Source organism: Canis aureus, chromosome 34 (genome assembly GCF_053574225.1).
Source record: "Canis aureus isolate CA01 chromosome 34, VMU_Caureus_v.1.0, whole genome shotgun sequence".
NCBI lineage: Eukaryota > Metazoa > Chordata > Mammalia > Carnivora > Canidae > Canis > Canis aureus.
Genome location: NC_135644.1, coordinates 12,164,578 through 12,191,115, shown reverse-complemented (window position 1 = coordinate 12,191,115; position 26,538 = coordinate 12,164,578). Strand labels below are relative to the sequence as shown.

Below are 26,538 nucleotides of genomic sequence, written 5' to 3'. Positions count from 1 at the left end.
CATAAGGTGGCACACGTCACGTCCCCGAGAAAAGCTTTGCTTCTATTTGAAGAAAAATGAGTTCACAAAAGGCCAACAAAATGAACTCTACTGGTATAGCACAAGGATGCTTGGATGAGGATCCTGCAGACACAGGTCGCAGCTGCAGTCCCACAGCTAACTAGCTATGAGTCCTCAGACAAGGCCGTTTGTCCCCTTGAGCCTCTGTTTCAACATCTGGAAGACAAAGGTCATACACATCTTACAGGGCCATTTTGAGGGTTTAATGAAATAAATTATGTGAAAATATTTTGAAATTATTTCACAGCAAAAGGTTTTAGGAAACATAAAAGGTAATCTTTAAAAAAAAAAGTGGACATTTCTAAGTCAACAGGTACTTTTAATGGATGGCATTTTTTGTTTCCTATGCTTGTATTGACAAAATCCAACGGACAGAATGGATGAATAACCTCACCTTCCATGTTGGTGGCTTTAAAGTGAGGATAGAGACCACTGCTTGGATCAGGAAGGCTGACACATTATCAGAGGCTCAGGACCGGAAGGGACTCCCAGACTATCAACCTCTACTTACAAATAGAGAACTTGGGGGGTGAGATGGCTCGTCCAAGATCACATTAGCAGTTAGGGACTCAACCTGACATCCAGAGCTTTTCCACTACAGGAAGTCTACTAATGGCGAACTCCTGAAACCAATCTCTCATCGATAGTATGTCTGTGTACAGGTAGCTCAACTTTCCCATAATCCACTTGGCCAGGCTTCAGAAGGCATACCAAGTGGTGGCATCTCTGCCGTGGCCCGGGGGTAGGGTGACCCACATCCTGGTTTGCCCAGGACAGTCCCCATTTATGCCTGTTGTCCCAGCCTAATTATTAATAGTGCTCCCTTGCCTCTCACAAGTGTCTGGATTTGGATGGACAATGATAAAGCACCCTTTGTGCTTTTCTGGGAGGAAGAGGGAGACCCAGGGTAGAACTGCTCCCTGAGGGCTTGGAGTGGTAGTTTAGAAGCAAGAGAGAGATGATAATGGTCTTCAAATGTTACAGGTCTGTCTGTCCTATGTTAATAAAATTAGGTCATTCTATGGCTACAAGGATTAGAACATGAACCACCATGTGGAAGCCACAAGGGCAGAATTCTTTTTCAGTATAAAGAAATATGTTCTCGAGTGTCTGGGTGGCTCAGTCAGTTAAGCGTCTGCCTGGGACTCAGGTCATGATCCCAGGGTCCTGGGATTGAGCCCCACATCGGGGAGCCTACTTCTCCCTCTGCACCGCCCCCCCATTTGTGTTCTCACTTGCTCTGCTGTCTCTCTCAAATAAATAAATACAAAATCCTTACAAAAAAAAAATATATATATATACACACACACACTCTAAGTGGTCTCCAGAGTCAGACTGCCTGGATTCAAATCCTGGTTCTGCAATGTTAGGGTTGGTCTAACCTTTTGTACTTTTGTTTCTTCACTGGGAACATAAGAATAAAAAGACAATCAGGTACATAGTAAATGCTCCATAAACATGTGTTCCTATTATTATTACGGACTCTTATCTGGCAGGTAGTAGAGGTTTTCACATTTGGACAGGTTGCAGAGGAGTGAGGTCTGGGGGCAACTGCCCTGGAGTGGTGAGTTGAACCCTCCTGGACAGTGGGAGCCTGGCGTCTGGATGGGAGTGGGGGTGACGTGAATGGCTCAGCAGAGCTGGGAGCTGTATCACCCTGGCTGGTGCAGAGCACCCAAGCTGGCCCTGAGCTGGAGCTGATACTATATATAACTGTGGCAGGAACAGGCCCTCATTCAGTAACTTGTCTCCTGGATCAGTGCTTCAGACTGTTAGCATCTCGCAAATAGAAGCAGGTCAGTTGAACTTTCTTTGACCAGCACTGAAGAAAATCTAGCACAGAGTCCTACAGAGATGCTGCAACATTCTCGACTATGGTTCTGCAGAGTTGAGCTACTTCGAAACAGGCAAGGACCTCATGGAGGGAGATCTATGTATGGAATTACAACCACACCGCAGCCAAGCAGAGCTAATCTGAGTGTCCTGAAATACGGTGGGCAGACATGTGAGGTCGTGATAAGTGTTTTCTATCTTCGTGTCATGTTTGATTTCTAGAGCTCCATGCCGGCAGCCCCACATGAAGCAAACCAGTCAACACGTTCTCTAAAGGGAATGTGAGGGCTGCTTTAACCAGAAGGCTCTGCACCAGAGACCCAGCAACAAAACAAAATGTGATCCCTGCTACAAGTCTTTTAGCATTCCTCTATTATCTTGATTTCAAGAGATTTTTAATTGTATTATATTTATTCATGGGAGACACACACACACACACACACACACACAGACAGAGAGAGAGAGAGAGAGAGGCAGAGACACAGGCAGAGGGAGAAGCAGGCTCCATGCAGGGAGGCCGATGCGGGACTCGATCCCACGACCCCAGGATCACACCCTGAGCCAAAGGCAGACGCTCAACCACTGAACCACCCAGGTGCCCCGATTTTGAGAGATTTTTCCAGCAAGTGCGTGGAAGGTGTACATCGGATCTTTATAAGAACAATGACACGACAGCTTGAACAAGGGTGGGTGCTTCCATCCATAGATCCCTAATCACTCGGACCTCATTTCTAGGAAGAGTATCTCTGCTTTACAGATTAGTTTTTAAATGTTACTGTCAGTGGGGAGTAGGCGGTGGAGAAGTCAGGGACAGATTGAAAGGGGAACAAAAAGCATTTCTCTATAAACACGTCCCGTTCAGTAATCTCCTTCCCCAAGAATTAAGGTCAGGAGTGAAGAGAGGGAGGGAGGAAACTAGGGCCAGAGATGAGACTTTGTGAATAAGGCCATGCTCCAGGAAAAGTCACCTTCCCGGCCTGAATTTAGGAGTCAGGGCCCCAGTGCCTCCAGTTGACAAGAGTTCCCACCCCCCTGCTACCAAACCCCCCAGGAGTTCAGAAGAGGAACGTCAGTTAGTGAAGGGTTCGCTTAGGCAGAGAAGGAACTAATAAAACATTTTCCCCTTCAGAGCACTTGGCTGATGTTCCCCAATTCAACTTTACAAAAAAACCTTGAAGGCGGCCATTAATAGTCCTCATTTTAACGGACCAGAGAGAAAGATTACAATAAATGTGGGAACAAAACTGAGGAATTCATGCTCCTCCCCAGCCCCCAGCCTTAAAAGCTTCCGGGGGAGAAAGGCAGAGTGGCCTTTGGCCTCCAAGGAGAAGCAGTGAGCTCAATGCCCATTTTTTTTTTCAAATTCATAATCATTTATTGTAAACCATTTTGTGTTTTTAATCAGAATTCTATCTGTGAAATCCCCCAAACCCGCTGGCACTCCCCTGAGATAACAGGGGCAAGGCAGCCTGCACGGACTGTTGCAGGAGAAAGTGCACGGTGGTAAGAAAACACGGGCAGGTTTTTTTCTTTTTTCCACTTTCCACCACCGAGCTCCTCTGTTTCGGTTGAGCTCAGCAGCACAAGTGCCTTGGATAATCTAGAAATTGCTTCCATATGTGGGCACAGGAAAGAATGTACTCACTGGCTGCCTGAGAAGGAAGCTCTGGGCAGCTTCTCTTTCCTGCCAGAAAATGTTTCTCAGGCTGAAGAGAGTCACAGGGTGTTTGAGCTGAAGGTCAGAGGGAGCATCTCCGACCTGCCCCAAATTATGGATGAGGAAACCAAGGCCCAGGGTCACAGAGACAATGACGGAAGAGGAATGAGAACCTGGGGCTCCCTGCCTGCTGTGTGATTTTGAACGCTCTTTTGCATTTAGACTTGGCCTTACCCGAGTGCTCTTTACCTCAAATAGGTGTAAAGAGCAATGTCCTAAACACACAGAATCTGCTAGGTGGGCCCACCAGCCTGCGGAGCCCCTCACACATCCAGGGTCCCAATGCCACGTGCACGCCCCAGAGGCCAAGAGCTACTGTTCTTTACAGAATTCTAGGGGATCTTTTGAAGAGTGAAAAGTATCCTCAGTTCCCAGTCATTCCGAACTATTTTCTCTGGGGTTGGGCCATGTGAAACTTGAACCCATTGTCTAAAATTGACAGCAATCATCTTGAAGTTCTATTTGTCCATTTTTAGGAGGGAAGCCATTCTATTGGAGTATCTTTCTCAAATCACGTAATGTCTTTGCCTCTCCTCTCTTCGAAGTCCTGCTTCCCTGCGTCCTCCCCCTTTCCTCCCAGAACTGCTTGAAAGAAGGACCCGTGGCTGGTATAGCGTAGCAGAAGGATGGCAAGTTGGGATCTGGACCGCCAGGTTCAGGTACCGAAGGCCCCCACCTGGGGCTGGATGCTCACGGGAAAACCAGCTGGGGGGGCTTCTGGCGCTTTCCGCACCAGGCCCCGTGTCGGGCTTCCCAGGGCCCCAGACCACTTCTCAGCTCGGTGCTCCATCAGTGCGGGCTGGCCCAGAGCTTAAACCACAGACTCCATTTAGGATCCAACAAAGAGCAGTCCCCAGGCACCTTGCTCTCTGCAGAAACTTGGGTGATTTAAGCCTAAGTCACATCATCTTGAACTGCCTGAGCCAAGTGGGTAAACTAAGTGGAGGTGCAGGTTCACAGCAGTGGAAAGTCTGAGCACACCCTCTTGATTTCCCCTGACCAGCCAAGGTCAGCTTCCCTTACACCCGCTGGACCTCTCCTCTCAAAGTGAAGAGCCGGAGCAACCTGTCCCAAGGACCGCCTAAAAATCAAACCAGACAAACCTCAACTTTATAAAGGCTTGCTGCATGGAGGACCTAAAACTCAGTTGGGGTTTAGAAGTTCTGCAATACGACCCAAACTTTTCTGGGTCTTTCTTATCTTTCCTGTCTCATTTATGTGTGGTTATGAATCAAGTGTGTTGATGTGCCTTTCAAATAATGCTTTTTTAATAGCACCGTGTATAATTAGGATCATTGCTAGTCTAGGTGCAAGTACTAACTAGATAACATTTTTTTTTTCTTGAAGAGTTTCTTTATTCATGAAAAACAGAGATAGAGAGGTGGAGAAGCAGGCTCCCAGTGGAGAGCCCGATGCAAGACTCGATCCCAGGACCCCGGGATCATGACCCGAGCCAAAGACAGACGCTCAACCACTGAGTCACCCAGAAGCCCCAACATGGTCTTTCAATAAACAATTTATTGAGAACTTAATATAAATGAGACACAGAACTAGGGGTGTAACACTGAACCCAGCCCTGTGACATGGTTTAGGGCTCATCTAGAGAATGCAGAATGAAAGGGGCTCGGGTTCCCTGTGTGTCATTGTTTATGCTTCCCCTTCACTACAAACCTTAGTGGATGGAAATCTTTACACACTCACTCGATTAGGGGTACCCTTGCTCTGTGAGCAGGGTCGGTCTTCTCTGTGCCAGGACACCACATCATGGGCACTCAAGTGTCTCGGTGTGAACAGGATGTAACTCAGCCTCCCGCTCCCTCCCCGAGCCACGGCCTCCTCTCCCTTCCTTGACCTTTGCCATCACTGCTCCACCAGCTTCTAGTGATTTGTAGAGTGAGGAAAACCTCTTCTGGGACCATGAAGCCTGTGTACTGGAGCTCCTTCTGCGGAATGTTCCAGAACTGCAATGAGGCTGCATGTCTGAACTGTTTCTGTTCAAATCAGTGTTTTTCAAACTGTAGATTGTTGCCCATTCTCTGACAGTCAATTTAGTAGGCTGAGCGAGCTTTAAGAACATATATGGTACTGCATTTGGTAAGAATGGGAGTTATTTTATAAAACTTTTGTGTCTATTATCTATCCATCCGTCCTAGATCTCAATGAAAAATACATTTCTTACTGTGAGTCATGGTCAAAAAAGGTTTCAAAACACGGGTTTACACAATGCTTCTTTATGTGGTGTACTCGCTGTTCACAGAGAGACTCCCTGTCAAATACTGCCCGGATGCCGGGTCCCCTTCACATCTGTTATTCGAGTCTAAGAACAGGGCTTCCCTCTGAGCAGGTTTCTTCTTGCTGTTTTTAAAACTCAACACCACTTGTTGCCTCTTAAATTTTATCTCTTAAAACTATTTTGAGTCTGGGAAGAAGGGACCCGTCACGCTCTGCCCTCCCAGCCCCCAGAATCTACACCGGCCAAGGTTCCTTGCCTCTGGCTTCTGTACTAGAACTGAGTTCATTCGTGCAGTTCTTCTGCTTTGGGTCCTTCTGACATACCTTGTGGGGGACAAAAGGAGGAACTCCTTGGGCTGACTTGTGCAATGGGGCCGGTTACAGTACGCTCTGCCCCCTAGTTCCCCCAAGCACGCAGGCCAGAACTGGCCTCATGAGACTTTAACAGTTTACACTGGCGCTGGGACCGTAAGTTCTGGAGAAAGTGGGGCCTGTTTTGTACCAGGCCCGGCGCTTCCCACAGCAGCACACTCCATGCTCCTTGGCCATTCAGAGGGAGAGCTGGAAGCTACTTTCTGCAACATCTAGGCTTAGGGCGGGGGAGGAGCAGCAATGGGGCAGGAGTCCCCCAAGGGGTCTGGCGTCAGAGGAGGCTGGCTGACAATGGCTCGGCACAAAGGCAGGACGAGTCACGAAAACTCATTCTCATCAAGCACAAGACAGGGAGACCACAGACACCGGAGTCAGAAATTTCTAACTTTGAAATCTATCTCTGCCTCTGACTTCTAGCTTAATTCTAGATAAACAAAGAGATCCCAAAGCTCTCTAACCAAGAATGATGACCTATAGATTTGAGGCTGGAAAGCTCTGTTGGGACTCATGACCAATGTGCCTCCCTAAAAACCGTTCGGATCAGATCCGGCTTAAGAATGAACTCGGTTTTGTTTTACCTTTTGTTCCTGGGACAGCTTTTTTAATTTGGTCTTTTCCTGGGCTTGAAAAGATGGCCAGATAAATGGCAGAGATATCCTCAAGGGGGCTGATAGAGCTGCAGCCCGTGAAGGGAGGGAGGGAATAAATGGCCCCTCACCCCTTGGTGGTCCACCAAAAGGGTGCTTTTGGGGACTACTGGTCAAGGTCTCTAAGGAGTTGTAGTGAATGCTCCTCAAGCTTCCTCTCCACCCTTAGTTTTAATTCCCCCCAAATGCTCTTGCTGTGGGTGGGATCACACAAGACCAGGGCCAAAATCAGCCCCAGACAAAGTTATTAATTTACAGCCCCCCCCCCCGTGGGGGCAGTAGAGCTCAGAAGTGGGGAACACAGTTCCGGATGCCAGCTCTGGAACAGAGCTATGGTCTTAGACTTCTGTCTCTTCCTGATGTAGAGCTGACTTCCTCTCCATTCTTGCCTGCGGAGAGTCCCAGGCCATGGGTCGGCAGGTACAAAGGTTGCCTGTGGTTGTCCTTGTCAGCAAAAAAAAAAAAAAAAAGTCTGCTGGGCCTCTGCGGTTCTGACCCCAGACACCAGCAGCCCCTGCCAGGTTGCTGGTGATGCAGAGGTCCCCAGAGAGGCCTCCACGGTCTGCCCGAGCCTCTACCAGGAAGGTCTTGAAATTCTCCCTCCTGGCAATCTAGCAAGAACCCAGCAGCCTGCAGACACTTGGACCAAGGCTTGACCAAGGGCTGGTGGCCTGACAGTTACTCTCAGGACCAGGGTTTTGAAATAGCTTTTTCTTCATGATAAAGAAGTGACCATTTCCCTCTTCTTCCTCATCCCCGTCACTGAAGTCTGCTATAAATCGAGCCAGTTTAATTCCTTCACCTTCAGAACAACAGACTTGAGCAGAGGGTACCGGGACAGGTAACTGCTCTCCTGGTCCTGGCCTTGCCAGCTCCACAGGAATAGCTCCTCTGAACACTGCCCGGCTTTTCCCTCACCTGGGCTTGCTGCAGTCTGTACCCAAAGGAGGTTTCTAACTGTGCCCCTCATATCTTTAGGGCCATGCTGGCCTCATTGTTGCCCAGTAAGGAAACAGACCATTCCCGTTTCACCTGCAGTTGACTAAGAAACTTATTTATGGACTATTTTACGCAGTCTTGGACAGGGCAAAGAGCTGGCCTGGAAGTCGGCAGGCCTGAGTTCTTGGGTCGAAACAAATCTGCTACCAACTAGCATTGGCCTTGGGAAAGTCACTTAACTTCTATGAGGTTCTGTTTCTTCACCTGTGAAGCCGGGGAGGATGGGCAAAATAATCTTCATCTCTAGTTTGCTTCCCAGCTCGACATTCTGGGATTTTATGAGAGGTTCTATGTTTTATCATTGAGTTGTACACTCCTTGCCTACCAGCTATATATAATTTGTGTTATTCATTTATTCTTGAGAGTGTAATGTGACACTGGTCAATGACACCAGTCTCAGGCAGCACCTGTGACACTCTAGGATGATTTTCTTCCTCATTAGAGGCTAAAATCTTAGGTCATTTAGAACGTATGTCTGTGATGGATGTTGGGGGTGGATGATTCAGAGCAAAGCTAATGCTGCACCCAGAACACCGTCAAAGAGCAGGCTGGTCTTCACTGTTTCAGGCTGTCCTTTCCAGTGGGTTGGTGACCCTAACCCAGACACACAGGCCAAACAGAGGAACAGAAAGTCCAGGTTACTTCCTCAGAACACTGTACTAGGGACCAGTCATCTGCTTAAAAAAAGCTGGGGCCACTTAGGTCCTTTCCAATTTTATGCCCTTCACTGAAGAGCTGGCGGGAAGGTGGGGGGCATCACGGTTCACAGTGGGCTGGGAAACCACACGGGCTGGGCTGAATCTCGACTCTGCCAAGCTAACCATGTAAACTTGGACGAGTTCATTAACCTTAAATTCCTCATCTGCAAAATGAAGATAATAGTGCCTGCTCTGCATATAACAGGGTCATTATATGGACTCAGTGAGTTAATTTAGAGCATTTAGAACATTACTTGGTCCACAGTAAGCAACATCTATGCTAGATGCTATTATGATTGTTACTTGTCCAAAAATGACTACTGGAAATCTGGAGGAATAATTCATTCTCGACTTCTGTGAGTAAGCATGAGAGGACATGGCATGTTCTTATTTCTGCTTTATCCTCGTGAGTTCCTTCTAAGGGCAGATCACAGCTTAGGCCAGCTCAACAAGCTTCCTGCACTGCAGCGCCCCCTGCACAACAACCACATGAGCATGGGGGCTTCTTGGGAGCAGAGGAGGTTGAGGATCTCACTTCCTTCACTGCCTGCCTCCCTGCCCCACCACTGGGGCTTCTCCTGCAGCTCAGAACCACCAGATTCTTTCCCCTGATGTCACTGCTGACCTCTGCACTCTCTCCTCCTCCGTGGTGCTGGGGCCGGAGCTGAAGGGGGAGCACAGGGGAACTCTCTACCAGGGCTTCATCCTTTCTTGGGCATCTGCGTTAGAACTCAAAAGCATCTTCTCCTAGTCACAACCTTAACTAATGGTGGTTGGGCTCTCTTGGGCACCTCAGGTTCGGCTTCCCAGATAGACAAGTTTGTCTACTCTCTCTGTAAGAAAAGTCCACAGGGGCACCATTTACTGCCTGTCGGCTCAGGATCTTTCCATGCATAACTAGAGGTCCTGTAATGTTAGCACCAATCTCAAGAAGCAAAAGCAGCGCAGTTTCTTGGAAGACATCCAAGATGGTCTGCCTCTGAGCCAAAATAGCAACATGTTGTTCTTCAGACCAGGAGTAAGAAATACAAACAAGAGACTCACCCAGCTATGGTCACAACTACCAATCAAAGATCATGGCAGGACTCTGGAAGTGAAGCCCCATGTGGGTATTTTTATCTACTCCCAGGAATCACCACAGTCACAGTGAACAGCTTCCAAAGCATGTGCTTACAGTCACCTGCATGTGATGTTTTCTCTGAGATTACACAAAAAGCACTTTAGTAAGCAGTGGCCTCTGCCTTCTAAAAAGCCACAAAGGCTAATGCATATAACTCCAGCAATGGACTTTCCCAGTGAAGTTTGGAATTGGTGCTTCCTGGTTACATCTGAAGTGCTTCTTAAAAAGAGCAAGCAAATGATGTTATGTACATGCACGCGCGCATGCACTTATGTGTAGTAGATGGTGAGGACAGACGGTTTCAAGGTTATGACCATGAGTGTACTAATAGAGAGTAAAGGTTAATACACTGCATGTGTGTATGCACCTAGTGAGGTGATTTTCAGCAAATATAAATAAAACAAGATCTTCTGAGCATACCTGGAGAGCATCTGGCTCAAATCCCATCTCCACAAATAACATTACAAAGAAAATCTCACGGTAACAGCTAATGTTCTTTCTTAAGCAAGTATACAATGGGATTCAAGTATAAAGAACTTAATGGGGGCACCCAGGTGGCTCAGTTGATTGGGTGTCTGCCTTTGGCTCAGGTCATGATTCAGGGTCCTGGGATCGAGCCCCACATTGGGCTGCCTGGTCAGTGCAGTCTGCTTCTCCCTTGGCCTCCTTCCCTCCTGCTCATGCTCTGTCTCTCAAATAAATAAACAAATAAAGTCATCAAAACAAAAAAAGAACTCGAAGAGTTTGCCAAAATAGAATTTGATTATATATATTACACATAACACACATATACTATTGCAGCTAAACGAGAGAGATGTGATAGACGTCTTTCTCTCATTTATCAAATACTGAGTCAAAAACAGGCCAGGTGAAATTCCAGTGTCATCAGATATCTAACTGATCCGTTAAAATGTTAACAACTGCACTGTTTAGATAGCGCCCAATTTGGAGATGCTGTGTGCCCCATCACAGGGATCACAGGCATCCTCCTTGGCACAAGCTGCCCCTTCCAATAGATTTCTCCACTCGACTTCCACATAGTGTTTACTGTTGTCAAGGTCACATGACTACTGGCAGCAAAGCCGGAACCAGAATACGTGTGTTGGGCTCCTACCCTTCTGCTCTCTCCACTTTCCTACTCTACTTTTTTTTTTTTTTTTTTTTAAGATTTTATTTAAGGGGCGGGGTGCGGGGGAGAGAATAAGGAGAGGGAGAGGGACTCTGGGATCTTGAGCCGAGCCCAAGCCAGACCCTTGACCGCCTGAGCCACCCAGGCACCCCTCCCACTACTTTTAGCAAAGGATCCAATGCAAAAGGCATTAACTAAATCAGCTGTTGATATCAGGACTCAAGCTGAGAGTGACTTAATTTTTGAGTCTACACTGTCTCGGAGGATTGATGGGCATCCGAAGGCAAGGGCAGCGTGGAAGGGAAGGTAGAGCAGGGGGCCGTGTGCCCTCCGGCATCAGCACACGGGGGCCCCAAGGAGATGCCAACGTGCGCCGGTCCCAGGGCTGGGGCTCTGGCACCGGGCAAGAGAAGCAGCCGCCACTGCCCTGGGCCACCCCCTCGCTCGCTACCCACACCGCCACCGGCTTAAACCTAGGCGGCCGCGGGCCACGCAGCCTTCCCGAAGGCCAGCGCCGGCTCACAACGCAGCCCGCCTCGGGGTTCGGCCAGCCGGGCCGCGGACCTCTGGCCTTGGGAAGGACTTGGAGTTTTAAGTGGTGGAGAGTTCAGGGGGCCTCGGCGTCTAGAGATTTCCCTGTTCTCATCAGATCCCCCCCCCACCGCCGTGTTCATGTATGAGGTGTCCAGGGGAACCGGGGCGAGAGCCAGACGGCCGGGGCCGCGCCCTGTGACCCGCTCAGCCCCCGTGGACCTCGGGCTGTGCACAGGCACACGCCACCCTGGGAGCTGCTCTGGCTCCGGCAGGCGGCGATCCAGCCTCAGTCTCCCCCAGGGATCCACGTCCTCTGCCCCGGTCGGCTCCCTCCAGCCAGACACGCGGTGTGGACCTGTTCCCGGCCTGTTCCCGGCCGAGGGCCCCTGGCAGTTTGGAAGAACGTTCGCACTTCTCTTTCAGGCGACTCTGTTCTGGACAATTCAGCCTCATCCAGGAGCCTCCGTCCTTCCAAAGGTGGGACTCGGCTGTGCTCCTTCTTTGAACAAGGACATCCCTCTCTGAAGCGCCTGGGCCTTTAAAACACCACCATTCAAAGCAGAGTAAAACTTCATGAAGGCAGATATCAAGGACTCACAGGATTTCTTCATTTTCAGTTCCAACTTCTGCTGCCCAGACACAATCCTTTTGCCATCTGTGTCAGGTTAGCTACAAAGGACTGTTATTATTCTGGACGACACAATGTTGGCCCGACCTACCCGAATACAAGAAATTCTGCTGATTGATTTAGTTATTCTGTTCATATAAACGAATCCAGTTGTACAGATGTTTCTGATTAACCAATGTACTGCTGGAGTTATACACAAATAATTTTATAATGAACTCAGCAACTATAAGAACGGGAGAAGTGGAATCTAGTCCCACCTCCCAGAAAAACAAGCAGGAGCAACAGCGCGGGGGCTTTCAACAGCGCTCCAGGTTTAAATTCCTATCTGCTGTGATTCACTTTTTCCTCTTGATGTAATCCAGTATAACTTATAACTAATGCTCTCAAAGAACCTTTGTCTTCAGACTTCTGCACTTGAGAGGGAAAGCCAGTTAGCTGTGCAAGCTTGAAGCTCCTTTAAAATTTCCCATCTTTGTATTTTGTAAGTGTGTTTTTATTAAAACATCGGTATTTCCAGAGACAATTTCTTATATAATATACTTTTAGAAGGAGAAAACTGGGACTGAGAAGTCTAGATTTGCTTTACTATAAAGAGAAATCAAGTGTTTTGTTTCGCTTCAATACAGAACAATCAAGTTCAGGGAGCTTAGGCTCAAGCTTTTCTCCTCCAGCTCTAGAAGACAAATCATATGCACTTTAGAAAATGAAGGAAAGACAAGACATGAATAATTCAAATAAATGTTTTTTTAAAAAGATAGTGACAAGTGCTCCCTAATGAAATCATCTGAAACAAAACAGGAAAAAGAGATTAGAAAGTTTATACTTCTAAAATAAATTATGCTGGCAAGGATGTGGGGAAACAGAGATTTTCAAATAGTGTTAGTGGGACTGCGAATTACTACAACTTTTGGTAAGTAATACCACTTTGGGGACTCTGACAGACAAAAATAAAAGCTTCTGTATGTTAGCATGTTCAAATTAATGCACATGGATGTTTAAAGAAAAACTGCTGCTGTAGCACAAAACTTGAAACAACTTGAATGATTAATTTATGGAATATTAACCAGCCATGATATAAATGAGTTAATTATTTTTTTAAGATTTTATTTATTTATTCATGAGAGACAGAGAGACAGACACACAGACAGAGGGAGAAGCAGGCTCCATGCAGGGAGCCCGATGCAGGACTCAATCCTGGATCTCCAGGATCACGCCCTGGGCTGAAGGCAGATGCTTAACCACTGAGCCACCCAGGCATCTCATCTTTTTAAATTTTCTAATTTTTTTTAAATGAGTTTTTTAATTTGGAGAGGAGGTCTATAATGTTTTGTTATGTTAAAAAAAATCGGTGGCAGGGCACCTGGGTGGCTCAGTCAGTTAAGTGTCTGCCGTTAGCTTAGATCATGATTCCAGGGTCTGGAGAACGACCCCCACATCAAGGAGCCTGCTTCTCCTTCTCCTTCTGCCCTTCCCCCTACTTGTGTGCTCTCTCTCTCTGTCAAATAAATAAATAAAATATTTTTTAAAACTGTGGCTCTCGAAAAGATATCTGTACCCCCATGTTCATTGCAGCATTGCTCACAATTACCAAGATATGAAAACAAACTATGTCCACTGGTAGGTGAACAGATAAAAATGACGTATACATACACAATGGAGTATTTACTATTCAGCCAAGAGAAAGAAGGACACTCTACCATTTGTGACAACATGGATAGACCTTGAGGGCGTCATGCAAAGTGAAATAAGTCAGACCGAGAAAGACAAATGCTAGGATCTTGCTTATATGTGGAATCTAAAAAAGCCAAACTTGTAGAAACAGAGAATAGAGTGGTGGTTACCAGGAGCTGGGGGTAGAGGAAATGGGGAGATGTTGGTCAAAGGATATAAACTTGCAATTAGATGAGTAAGTTCTAGGAATCTAACGCATACCATTGTGACTGTAACAACGGTGAATTATAATACTTGAAATTATATACTTGAAATATTTAATGTTCTCACCATAAAAGAGAAATGATAATAATGTGACAGTGATGGAGGTATTAAAGCTATGGTGGTCATCATATTACAACATATAACTGTATCAAATCAGTACATTATATGCCTTACATCTACGCAATGTTATATGTCAACTGCATCTCAATGTGTTTCTCTTTTTAATAGAAAAAAAATGGGCATTTCTATTTGGATATAGTTACATAATAAGGACAAAGCTGAGGATGGGCGCATCCTGAACTGATAATATTGATCACCTTGAGGAGTTGGAATTTGAGAGCTAGAAGAGAAAAATTATTAACTTTTTCTTTACACATTTTTTCCTTTTTTTGTCTTCTCTATAGCAAGCACATACTTTTGTAACCTGAACAAAGTGAAAACTACAACTTAATTTTTAAAAAGTGGCAAAATCACATTTTCAACAAAAAGAAAGGAGCAAAGACTAAATTATAAAGACTGAACACTTGGTCTGGTGGTTCTTAGCTCTATGAAACATACTGTTTCATCACAGCATAGTAGAGATGATGCATACAGAACTTCTACACAGAAAGGAATTTTATGGTTAAAGTAATACCATAATAACCACTGCACAGTCCTTTAACCGATTGAGAATTTCCCTTTACTTCTCCCATTCCTCATCAAAAAAAGAGAAAATCAAGGATAGATGTTTAATTAATGAGGTTCTAGCGCCAACATCTAATAAAATGTCACTCAAGACTTGCCTTAATTTTAACAATAATTTCTTAATTTATCTCAAATAAAATGTGAGGCTTTTTTTTTTTTTTTTTATACAGTGCTAAAACTCTACAGAAAAGAACATGTGAAATTTTACTCACAAAACCTGAGATTTTTTTTTTAAACCGATACTTTGGGTTATTTCTTAACCCATGCATGGTAAATTCCAGCTCTAATACATAAGAATAGGTACTGCTTAAAATAAACTGCTATACTACTTTTTAAAAAGGTTTTAAGGGGCCTTCAACTACTTTGCCTTTTTATAGGCTCCCAAAAACTGGATTAGAAATTTCAGTACCATCTGAAATCTTGTCTTAGTGTCCCCTCAGCCTGGCCTTTGGGGACCAGGGAAAGCAAAGGGCTCTTTGTCTTCTCTCATTCTCCTCCCCACACCTCTCTCAAATCCATCACCAGGGTCCTTCCTGAAGTCCTTCCCTCAGCATGTACATGTGCTGCTCATGACAGGGGCTGTTCAAGAACAGCCCATTTTTTCCCTCCTATATCTCAGGCCGATCTGACTGTCTCCATTATCTAAATATCCATCCCCATAACACAAGACTACTGTGGTTAAGACACTGATCTCACTGTTTACATTGTCAGAGAAAAAAATAGCTGGGTACATGTTTTCTCAAGATCTTCTCTGAGGTCCGAAGGTTCTCTACTTTAAGAATCTATTCTGCTGGAGGACGGGGGTGGGCAGGAGGGCAGCGAGTCTCAGAGTTTCCTGAAATATTACTTGGTAACATGTTCAACATTTCAACATTGCATCACTCTGAGATGTGGCCAGATTTCTCTCTTGGTCCTTCTCACGCCTAAATTCTTCATTCCACAGACGTAATGTCCTTCATATGCCTACAGAAAAACGCATGGAAGTTTTCAGAAATGGGCTGGGGAGACACAAGTGGTTGACACGCAAGAAATTCAACTGCCCATTGGTTTGTGTATGACAACTAAATGAGTATCTTTATTCTGTCAGTGAATGACTGGTTGTTTGACTTGACTCAATGAATTAATATGTTTGGGCATCATTAGCAAGAGCCAACAGGTGAGCTGATGGTCCCTGAACCAGCAGGGCAAACTCTGATGGGAGACAACCAATAAAGCACCAGTCATGTTATATACAGCTTGCTACGGCAGAACGCTATGCAACTGTTAAGAACACAGTAGTAGTGGGGCACCTGGCTGGCTCAGTCTGAAGAGTATATGACTTTTGATCTCATAGTTGTGAGTTTGAGCCCCCAATTAGGTATAGAGATTATGTAAAAATATTAAAAAAAATAAAGTAGTAGTATGTCCAAAAAATATCAAAAAGGGAAAACAAGCAAAATGCAAACAATATCCATGTAACACAGTCTTAAATATGTAAATAAATGGTGGGAAGTACAAGAGGGGAAAAATAGGAGAAATGTAACCACGTTTAGCTGTTATAATGAGGTAAGGTGTACATATTCCACATAGTTAATCAAGTATTGCTTATGAAAAAATACATTTGAATAATGTAAACCTATACAGAAATGTATTAAATGGAGTAGGTATTACCTATGTAAAAAAATAGAAAATAAATTTTAAAAACCTTTAAGTTGTAATGGACTCCAATGGCCCAAGAAACTAGCTGGCTCTAAATTTTCCTATTTATTCACCATGTCCTTTCTCTTGTGGACACCTCTTATCTGAGAGAACGATTTATCCCCCAGATACAAAGAAATCTGCGGTAGTTTATGGGGAGGGTGGTAGCCTGCAATTTTGCTTAAACTTCATCAGGATGTGCATCACCTCTTAGTCCGAAGACAAAGGTAGAAAATACATGAGTGGGAGAATCCAACCCCTCATTTACATGGAAGTGACCCAGATACCGGTATTAGACGAGCAAATATCACTTCTTAGGTTTTACACTAATCCCCACCTTCCCCATGAGAATTCAAAATTCCATTCTTTTATTATTGGATCATTATTACTGTTCAATTGAGAAGACATAAAAATATACAGCAGTAAAAGCTAATTACACATATGATACAAACCAATCATGGTGAAGGACTACTTTTTAATTTTTTAAAAAATTTATTTATTCATGAGACACACAGAGAAAGAGAGGCAGAGACACAGGCAGAAGGAGAAGTAGGCCTCCTGCAGGGGGACTCGATCCCAGGACCCCGGGATCACGCCCTGAGCCAAAGGCAGACACTCAACCACTGAGCCACCCAGGTGTCCCGGAGGACTACTTACTCTTAAAATGAAATTTGTTTCTTTGCATCTTCAGAACCCAGATAATCTTCAGTAAAACATCAAGATCTACTTTGCCTTTATGAAAAATCTACTCATCTCAAATCTTACAACCAGAGTGGCGGAAATAAACCACCATTCAATAAACATTAATTGAAAACCTACTAGACAAGAACCTACTATTTCTGAGGGACTATAAAATGCTCAAAAAAAAAAAAAGTTATTGCCCTGAGTTTATCATCTAGTGGGGGAAGAGAGACACATGTGTGACTGCAATACAGGACAGAATGGATTTCAAGCCACAGATGAAGCCCAAACAAATACCTACAGGAATTTACTAGAAGAGGCAGGAATCAGCTCATGGCTCTTATCAAGAAGCATATTTTTACAATGTGACCCATGTTTACTGAAGCTACTAAACTAGCGAAATTTGTAGGTGATCGGGTCTCTTCTTTTTTTAGGGTAGTCTCCTCTTATTGACTATTGGCAAGGTCTACTATTTGTCTTTTTTTTTTTTTTAAGATTTTATTTATTTATTCATAGAGATGCAGAGAGAGAGAGAGAGAGAGAGAGAGAGAGAGAGAGGCAGAGACACAGGCAGAGGGAGAAGCAGGCTCCATGCAGGGAGCCCGATGGGGGACTCGATCCCAGGACCCCAGGATCACGCCCTGGGCTACAGGCGGCGCTAAACCGCTGAGCCACCAGGGCTGCCCTACTATTTGTCTTCTTAAGAAGCATTTGTGGCCAAGCTGAGGAATCTATAGGATTCCACATCAGGTGAAGAGAGGCAGCAGTGTGGAGGAGAAATGGCAATGCAAAGGAAACAGATGGGGATGGATAAGAATAGTTTAGCTGGAGCCCAGCACATGCAAAGTAGTATATAATCAATGAAAGTGAAATTAAGGGTCAAAAGGGCAGAGGTTGGAATCAGAACGGTGCAGGTCTGAATGCATGCTGTCACCAGCTGTGTGACCTTGGGCAAGTTACCTTTCTCTCACCCTCCAGTTCCACGTATATAAGCAGAACCTACCTCACACAGTGGTGTAGCTATTAAATGATTCCATTAAATGACACGTAGTAAGTGGTAACATCAAAGAAAGCAGGTGAAAGAGGGAGGGAGAGCAGAGAGAAGACAGGAGGAAGGGAGGGAGGAAAGATTTTTAAAACCAAGGCCAGATCATAGAAAGCTTTGAAGAATCTGATTCCCTTAATATAACTAAGAGATAAAAGAAAATTAAAAAGAAGAAATTGTGTTATACTGGAAAGATGGCTTACTGGAAGAGGAAAAAAAATGTATCCATAGTAAGTAATGCTAAAATGTTATATAACACCACAGCAATAAGAACTATGTTTACTGAAGCTTCTAAACTAATGAAAATTGTAGGTGATTCTGTCTCCTATTTCAGCTAAGTGTGTCTTTAGCTGAGTAGTAGCAAAGCCTATTTTTTGACTTCTCAACAAGTATTTATGACTGATCTGAAGACTAATGCTGAGCATGCTTCTCAGGAATCAAAGTTTCCTGATCTGATCCTTGGCAAAAGGATAACGCAAAAGCCATGGCACTCCTACTCCAGGGGGCTTAGGTGCTCTATCTGTGACCAGAGCAGCCCGGCCTGGGGCAGGCAGTCGAGTCCACTGGTCACCCTCACATTGGTGATGGCCACCATGACTGTCACAGCATACCACTTCCTGGTGCCAAGGGGCCAGGGAGGTACAGCATGTCTTGTCTTTGCTTTTCCTACCCTTTATCTGCCCAGATAACCTTAGCAGAGTAGGCCTGACTGGGTAAGCAGATCACGGACTGGTAGCCCCCAAATACGGAGATTCTTCTCTGTGGGATCCCTCCCTTTCCAGCTGTTAAGAGAATGCACGAGGTGACTGAGGTGAAACACTCTACAAACTACAGACTGCTAAAAGGGATTATTATATGTTCATTTATATAAAATGCTGCTGTTCCCATGTTTAGGCTCTTCCTGAATCTCCATTCGACAAGACCAATACCAACAACGTTCTGTATATACTAACACCATATATTAACATTAGCAATAGTAATAATAATGGCCCACAAATACCAAGCAGCGGCCCGGATAAGCTACTAAGCAATCCACATCCACGACTTCACTGGACCCTCACAACAACCTTGTAGGAAGAGGTAGTTTTCTCATTTTTAAAGGCACAGAAACAGAGGTCAAAGAACTTGCAAAAGACAAAACTGGGACGGGAAGTAAGATCTGCCCAACTTCCTGACCCATGCTTTATCCTTAGGGGACTCTGTTCCTCGTAGCACATCAGTATTGCCTAGGAGGCAGTGAGGAGTTCTCAAATGATAGATTTCTGGGCCTCCCACAGACTTACAGAATCAAGCCTTTATAAGCTTCCAGGCACACCCATGGCTAAGGCCCAGCATCCTTCAATCCCAGTCACAGTGTGTTAAACAGAACAGCGTTACTCAACTAACTGAAGGTATTCTGGGGGCTTTGGTGTGACCAGAGTTTTTATTATTCCGAAGTATTCAAGAGACAGAATTATTCTGACCTGCCAATTATCCCTACAGGGTGAGGAACAATTGACAAGTGTTAGGTTCGATGACACAATGAGGCTGAGAGAGGAAGTATTCATTTGTCCCGGGAGCTGGAACCTGAACCGCTCCTCACTGGAGGAGTGAAGGGAGAAGGCAACGTGAATGGCCTGTTACTCCTGCAACGCCTGGCCCTCAGGAGACACCTCTTAAATATTGGTTAAATGGACAAATAAGTGAAGGACTGACTCCCTCCAGCTGGAAGCAATTTCGATCTCCTCTAAATTCCTTGCATCTGATCCGTATCTTTTTTTTTTTTTTTTTTTTTTACCTTCTTGACCACATTCTGCCTCGCATTCCACTGTTTGAAACCTGTCTCCTCTACCAGAAGGTAAGCGGTCAGAGGCAAACTCCCATCTCTTTCTGAGCAACGCCTCCCACTCTACCACGGCACAGTACACAGCAGCGACCCCTAGCAGGGACCCTCAATGCCAAATGAGTATCTGGCTGGAGTCCCACTGAGACCTGCTTCCCAGATGTGGGTCCTGGCTATTCTCAAGGCTTATGCCTACCAACCTTCCAACACCTGGCATAACTGTGGACCGCTGGGACACAGTGGCAGAGAGATCTCTGCGTGGAAATTAGGAATTTGGAAGACCTCGTTGGAAGGCAGGTTTCAGGAAGACCATGGCTCTCCGGGAGATGGAATCCTGAATATGAGATACTTTAAAAACAAATGGGTTATAGCAAAGAATAAAAGGTGCTTTTCTGCACTGCAGAAAGTGTCTACTTCCTAAAATTACAACCAATAGTTAGGAACACCCTGAAATATCAGACAGTGACACAGACCCAGCAATGAATTCTTCCCACAAAAGGACGCTCACCTCTGGCCAGAGCACCTGAGACAGCAAAGTTGAAAGATAAGAGAATACCAACTTCTTTTCACTCACCACTCCTCTCCTTCACCACTTCAGCTCTTTATCGCTCTTTTGTATGGATGCTACACATTGCACGGTGTCTGGGTGGCCCTCTGATGCTTGTGCTGTGCTTCCTGCTGTTCTGAGCTCCCATCACCCCACCTGATCCTCCTTCCATGTGATGGACAAAAAGCAAATATGGCCAACCCCATTTCCTGGATGAGATAAGGAAGTCTCAAGTTCCACGATTTGCCTAAGGGCATAAGAAAGTGGCTGAATTCCCACTAGAGACTTACCTGGTGAAGTGAACAAGCACACGGAAGGAGGCACGCATCTCTCTAGTTGGAAGTAATCTCCCTGTCTGTCAACGTCCCAGAATGTGATCTTACCCAGAATGTGATCTTACCTCGCTCACAAACCCTCCTGCTCTACATCACACAAACCTGAAGCTGTTGTTTTGTTTTTTAAGTAGGCTCCCAGCCCAGTGTGGAGACCCACGCAGGGCTAGAACTGCGGACCTCAGGACGGTGGCATCAAGACCTGAGTCAGTATCAAGAGTCACACACTGAACCAAACGAGCCACCCAGGTACCCTGCAAACCCAAAAAAAGTTTATGTGTTTCCCAGGGGAGCCAAAGTGATGGCAGGGTTGGGTAGGTCCCAAGATGATGATGATGGGACTAAAACGTTGAATAACATCTGCAGACTCTAGTCTGCACACCTCCGTGACGGGTCATGGGCTCCTACAGGTGGACAGGGGTTTGGTTCCTGAGAAACTCAACCCTATGGGGACGACAGGCGTAAAAGATACACAGCAAGAGTGGAAGGCCCTGTTGTGAGCACTGTAAGGAGGGGTTAAGATGCAAAATGCTGATGGCCTCCGGGGCTCGCTCTCTCTCATTTCAAAAAGTCACAAGGTGTTTTATGCAAAGTACAAGAAAACCCTCCCGGTAGTTATTTTACCCGTTATAGGAAAAGGCATTTCTAAGCAGGAAAGAAAAGAGCCAATGACTCAAAGTGAAGCTACAGTATTGTTTTGAAATTGCCTTGGGAAACTGGCAAAGGAAAACCGACCCAGGGCGGGCCTGTGTCCGGGGCTCCGCGGCTGCATCGCCCGCAGTCTGGGGCCATCCGGGGCCAGCGGCCGGGGGTGGGGTGACTATGGGGCGGGCAGCAGTGACACGGAACTCTCAGAAAAAGGGACCAAGTGCACCCAGTCACTGCCAACAACTTGAGAGGCTTCCCGAGAACCGAGATAAGGCGTCAGGCCGGAGCCCGTGGCCCCAGAGGGACCCTGCAGGGCCCGAAGACCCAGGCGACCCAGGCGCACCCGCTGTTCATCCCAGAGGGGTGAAGGTCTGCACCCCCGCCCCGGGTTCGGGTCCCCTGGGCTGGTTTCCCTCACGCTTGCAACTTTCTTCGGCGGTTCTGTTCCAGACAGACAAACGCGCGGGCACAAAAAGGCTGCAGCGAGGCTGCCCGGAAAGTTCGGGAAAGGCCCCGGGGTGGGGGCAACAGCGCCCCCGCGGGGAGGGGGTGGCAGCGCCTGGAAGGGCAGCCCCGGGCCCCGAGCCCCGAGCCCCGAGCGAGCCGCGGGCTGCAGGCGGGAGCCCCGTTCGGGGAGCCGGGGGGCGGGGACTCCGCGGGGGCACCAGGGGGCACCAGGGGCGCCGCGGCCCCCCGCCCCGCCCCCCCGCCGTCCCGGGGCGCCCCCACCCCGCGGGGAGCCCTGCCCTGCCCTCCCGCCGGCCGCGGGGTCTCCCCGGGGCGCCGCCCCAGCCCCCAGCCCCCGGGCCCCGCGCATCCCTTACCGCGCTGCTGCAGCTCCGGGCGGCTCCACGGCCCCGCCGCGCGCCGGGCATTTTTTTTTTTTTTTTTTTTCTTTCCTCCTGGGAAACTTCTCCCGGGTCGGCAGGGCTGAGCCGGCCCGGCAGGAAAAGCGCTCGGCGCCGGGAGGCTGCGACCATCCGGGAACTTCGCGGAGATGTGAGCCCTCCCCTCGGCTCCCCGGCCTCCCCCCTCCCCTCCCCTCCCCTCCCCTCCCCCCGCGGCCCCGCCACACGCGGACGCGCCGCCGGCCCTTCGCCCTCGGGCGCCCCGCCCGCCCCGCCCGCCCGGCCGCCGCGGGAGCCCCCGGAGCAGCGGGAGGCTGCGGCCCGCGGGGCTCCGTCCCCCCATCTCCGCCCCCCCCCGCCCCCCCCCCGGCTCGAGCGTCTGCAGAGGTGTGTGCACCGGGGCCCCTTCCCGCCGCCGGGGCGCCCCCCACCCGAGGGAGAGCCTTTTCCCTTCGCCCTCTCTCTCTCTCTCCTCCGTTCTCCAAATTCATTTTAAAGATGAACCTCGGCCTGCAGCGGGGCCCACGGGAGCCCACGTGCATGTGCGCCCCCCGCCCCGCCCCGCCCCGCAGCCCGGGCCTCCCCCCTCCCCGCCCCGCCGCACCCGGGCGCCTCCTGGAGCCTGCAGCGGGGCCCACGGGAGCCCACGGGAGCCCACGTGCATGTGCGCCCCCCCCCCGCAGCACCGGCCTCCCGCCCCGCAGCACCCGGGCGCCTCCTGGAGCCTGCAGCGGGGCCCACCGGAGCCCACGGGAGCCCACGTGCATGTGCGCCCCCCCCCCGCAGCACCGGCCTCCCGCCCCGCCGCACCCGGGCGCCTCCTGGAGCCTGCAGCGGGGCCCACGGGAGCCCACGGGAGCCCACGTGCATGTGCGCCCCCCCCCCCCCCGCAGCACCGGCCTCCCGCCCCGCAGCACCCGGGCGCCTCCTGGAGCCTGCAGCGGGGCCCACGGGAGCCCACGGGAGCCCACGTGCATGTGCGCCCCCCCCCCCCCCCCCCCGCAGCACCGGCCTCCCGCCCCGCAGCACCCGGGCGCCTCCTGGAGCCTGCAGCGGGGCCCACCGGAGCCCACGGGAGCCCACGTGCATGTGCGCCCCCTCCCCGCCCCGCCGCCCCGGGGCGACTCCTTGAGCAGTTTTGCCTCCCCAGGGATGGTGCCGACAGCCCCCCCTCGTCCTCAGGTACCGCACGGTCCCAGTTTGCAGAAAGCGAGGGGTCTTAGTTCTACTCGGTTGCCAAAGCGGACTCTCTCCTTAGCAGGCTCGCACCGGTGCTGAAAGCCCTGGGGACCCAAAGACAAGGGAACACCGAGACGACACAGATAGTAGAACGTGTGCCTTGGAAAAAACACCTGCAAGGTACGATCCATGCGATACCCATACCCACTCAGTCGAGTTAGAATTCCAAGGCCGGCTGCCCCTTTGAGTAACAGCAGAAAAGGTGGGAATATGTGCCCTAGAGTATTGCTCTCCTAGGCAGAGGAGACGCTTCATCCTGGACTTGAGGCTGTGTCTTCCTGTACCCTTGTCATGTGCAGATTTGTATCTTGACATACTCCTAACAGGGACGACAGCCCTTCTGCAAGAAAGGTTAAGTAATGTGTGTAAAACCTTCCTGTTGGCAAATGTTCCTAAACGTACCCATCTTTCTTAAGATTTATCATACAGTTGCTTTTCTTTTGAAGCCGTTTCTATGGTAATATGCGCATGGTTATGTTTTATATCAAACGAGGACAAGTGATTTCATGTATCAATATAGTATTCCAGACTTGAAGAGGTAGCAATAACGCTTATCACAGTGTGGCGTGGATGTTAAGCAGAGGAGCTGGCTGGTTTCCTGGCTAGGTCTCTAAGCGTTGTTTTTTGTTTTTTTTTGTTTTGTTTTGGTTTGGTTTGGTTTTTTTTTGCTTCAAACAGGCATAATCCTCCTTGGATTATTGTAAAGATTAAATGTGATAATCCCTCTAAAGATGAGCAGAGCGTGGCACACAAGCAGAACAGGAATCTTATCTTTGATTCCCCAAAGTTCAGCAGAGTTCCTGGGACCTCATAGGGAATGGATTCAATACTAGCTGGGAAAACAACTCTCCTGAGTTTAAGTCTTTCAAAAGTCCACGTAAATTTTGGCATTATACACAAAAGGAAATTAGGAAGGTAATGTACATGCCCCTTCCCATCATTTCATCATTGGGAGCCCAAAATAAATGATAAGCTGAATTGTCCACTGATGTAAATCACTCATGATGCCAGTGATGAGTTGTACAGCATGCCTCTGGCTGTCTGTCCTCAGACCCCAGCGCTTCCCTCATTGAAGTCAAAACCTAAATAATATTTTATCAGTGGTAATTTTTCTAGTTTCAAAAAGAGGGCTGTAGTTATGTAAAATGGTGACATTTGGGGAAGATGAGTAAAGTGTTTCTGGAAACATTTTTTTACTATTTTTGCAACTTAATTATAAATTTGAAATAATCTGAAGTTGAAAAAGTCTAAAAATGGATTGTAATTTTAAAAAAAATGAAAACCTAAAATTCCGTCACAGATACCCTCTTCCCTTGGGTAATGCCAAATTAATAGCTGAAAATGAAGATACCAAGAAGCAGGCAGTGGCAGCCAGAGGTACTATGCTAAACTTTTGCAGGCGTGCACACTGATATAAATGAATTAATAAGAAAAAATGGTTTGTTAAATGCTGTTTGAAGATGAAGTTAGGCCAGAAATGTTGTCATGATACTGTGAAATAAGAAGGAGGGAGGGAGAGAGAGAGAGAAGGACATTGAGATTGACAAAGACAAGTTTACCAGAGCAGAAGATTATTAATACGTATATTTATTTGCTTACCATTTCATAGCTCTCATTTTGGAAAATTCTGAACTAGGCTTTGGTGACTTAGAACTTCTCCTCGTACAGCAATTATTCGTTTATTGTAAGTACTCTTTTAATACCTGTCTTCCCCTGTAGACAGTAGCTCCCTTTGGGGGAGAGACATGTGGTTCACCACAGTGTTGCCAGCACCTGACACGTTCTTAGTACTCATTGCCACTTAATAAATGAACGCCACGACTAGGCTAGGTCCTGGTACATATAGAATCCCCTTTAGTTCTCACAGCAACTTTGTGAAATAGATATTTGTCCCCATTTTAACAGATGAGGGAACTGTGAGTTGGAGAGCTTAGGAAACCTGCCCAAGGTCACTCAGCTTGTGAACATTAGAACCCAGATTATTTTGACACTGACACCCTCTAACTATTATGCATACTGTCTCTTGACTTGACTTCCTGTGTTTATTCCACCTCTGAGCTTCTGCTGGTGTGAATGGCTTGAATTGACTAGCATCCAGACTTGGTGGTGCCAAATATCAAAAGAAGAAAATACTATATTTATTTTTGTAGGGAATTATTGAGGTTCAGTTAGATCTGGTTAAAGGCTTTATATTACCCTGAATGTTTTGGGCTTTCTGTTCTGAATTAATAGGGAGGAAATGGAATGCTATGTGCATCAAAAGTTCCACGGTAGGCCAGGGGATGGTACTGAGAATTAGGGTGTGCGTGGGGAGAAAAAGTCTTGCCCATTGCTTTGCACCCAGTGGGTGGTCAGTACATATTTAATGGATTTACTAATTTCTAAAACTGAAAGGACTCAGCTCTTGAAAGCTGAATATTTTATTTATTTGTACCATACCTTATTCCAAAAAAAACTTAAAAAAGAGTCGACTGATGAAATTTAGATCTTCATCTGGGACAGCAAATTTATTAAGTATTTTCAATCTTTATTTATTTACTTATATTTTAAAGATATTATTTATTTGAGAGAGAGAGAGTGCAAGCAAGGAAGAGAGTGCGAGCAAGAGAGACAGACTCTGCTGAGCACTGAGCCCGACACAGGGCTCTATCCCAGGACCCTGAGATTATGACCTGAACTAAAGGCAGACACTTAACCGACTGAGCCCCCCAGGCATCCCTTTATTTTATTTTTAATTGAAATATAGTTGACATAGAACAGTTTATTAGCTTCAGGTATACAACACAGTGATTTGACATATACATCACAAAATGATCATAAGTATAGTTCCCATCTGTCGCCGTATGAAGTTATTACAATATTATCAACTACATTCCCTATGCTGTACTTCACATCCCTGTGACTTGTTTTAAAACTGAAAGTTTGTACCTCTTAATCCCCTTCACCTATTTTGCCTATCCTCCTACCTCTCCACCCTCTGGCAACAACAAATTTGTTTTCTGTATTTATGAATCTGCTTCTGTTTTGTTTGTTTTGTTTTGTTTTTTAGAATCCACATGTAAGTGAAATCATATGGCATTTGTCTTTCTCTGTGACTTATTTTACTTGGCA

At 47.0% G+C, this 26,538-nt stretch overlaps 2 protein-coding genes across 44 annotated transcripts in view; one reads left to right on the top strand and one right to left on the bottom strand.

Annotated features, from left to right (window-relative positions):
- WIPF1 (WAS/WASL interacting protein family member 1) overlaps positions 1-22,363 on the bottom strand; it is a 122,565-nt gene extending 100,202 nt beyond the window's left edge. The window contains exon 1 of the mRNA XM_077883233.1: positions 22,165-22,363. The gene's annotated coding sequence lies outside the window, so the exon portion shown is untranslated. The remainder of the gene's footprint in view (positions 1-22,164) is intronic.
- Positions 21,469-26,538, top strand: part of LOC144304705 (uncharacterized) — a 135,412-nt gene continuing 130,342 nt past the window's right edge. For 4 of the 43 annotated variants that reach the window (XR_013371665.1, XR_013371640.1, XR_013371670.1 and 1 more), the window contains exons 1-3: positions 22,074-22,339; positions 23,450-23,547; positions 25,037-25,111. Coding sequence is in view for 7 of the 43 variants with exons in the window: in XM_077883252.1 (XP_077739378.1) it covers positions 21,515-21,709; positions 23,447-23,547 (296 nt within the window). In the remaining 36 variants the exon portion in view is untranslated. Of the gene's footprint in view, positions 21,710-22,063; positions 22,340-23,186; positions 23,371-23,446; positions 23,548-25,036; positions 25,112-26,538 lie in introns of those variants that run through there. The other 39 variants (XR_013371658.1, XR_013371639.1, XM_077883257.1 and 36 more) reach the window with 32 other exon arrangements.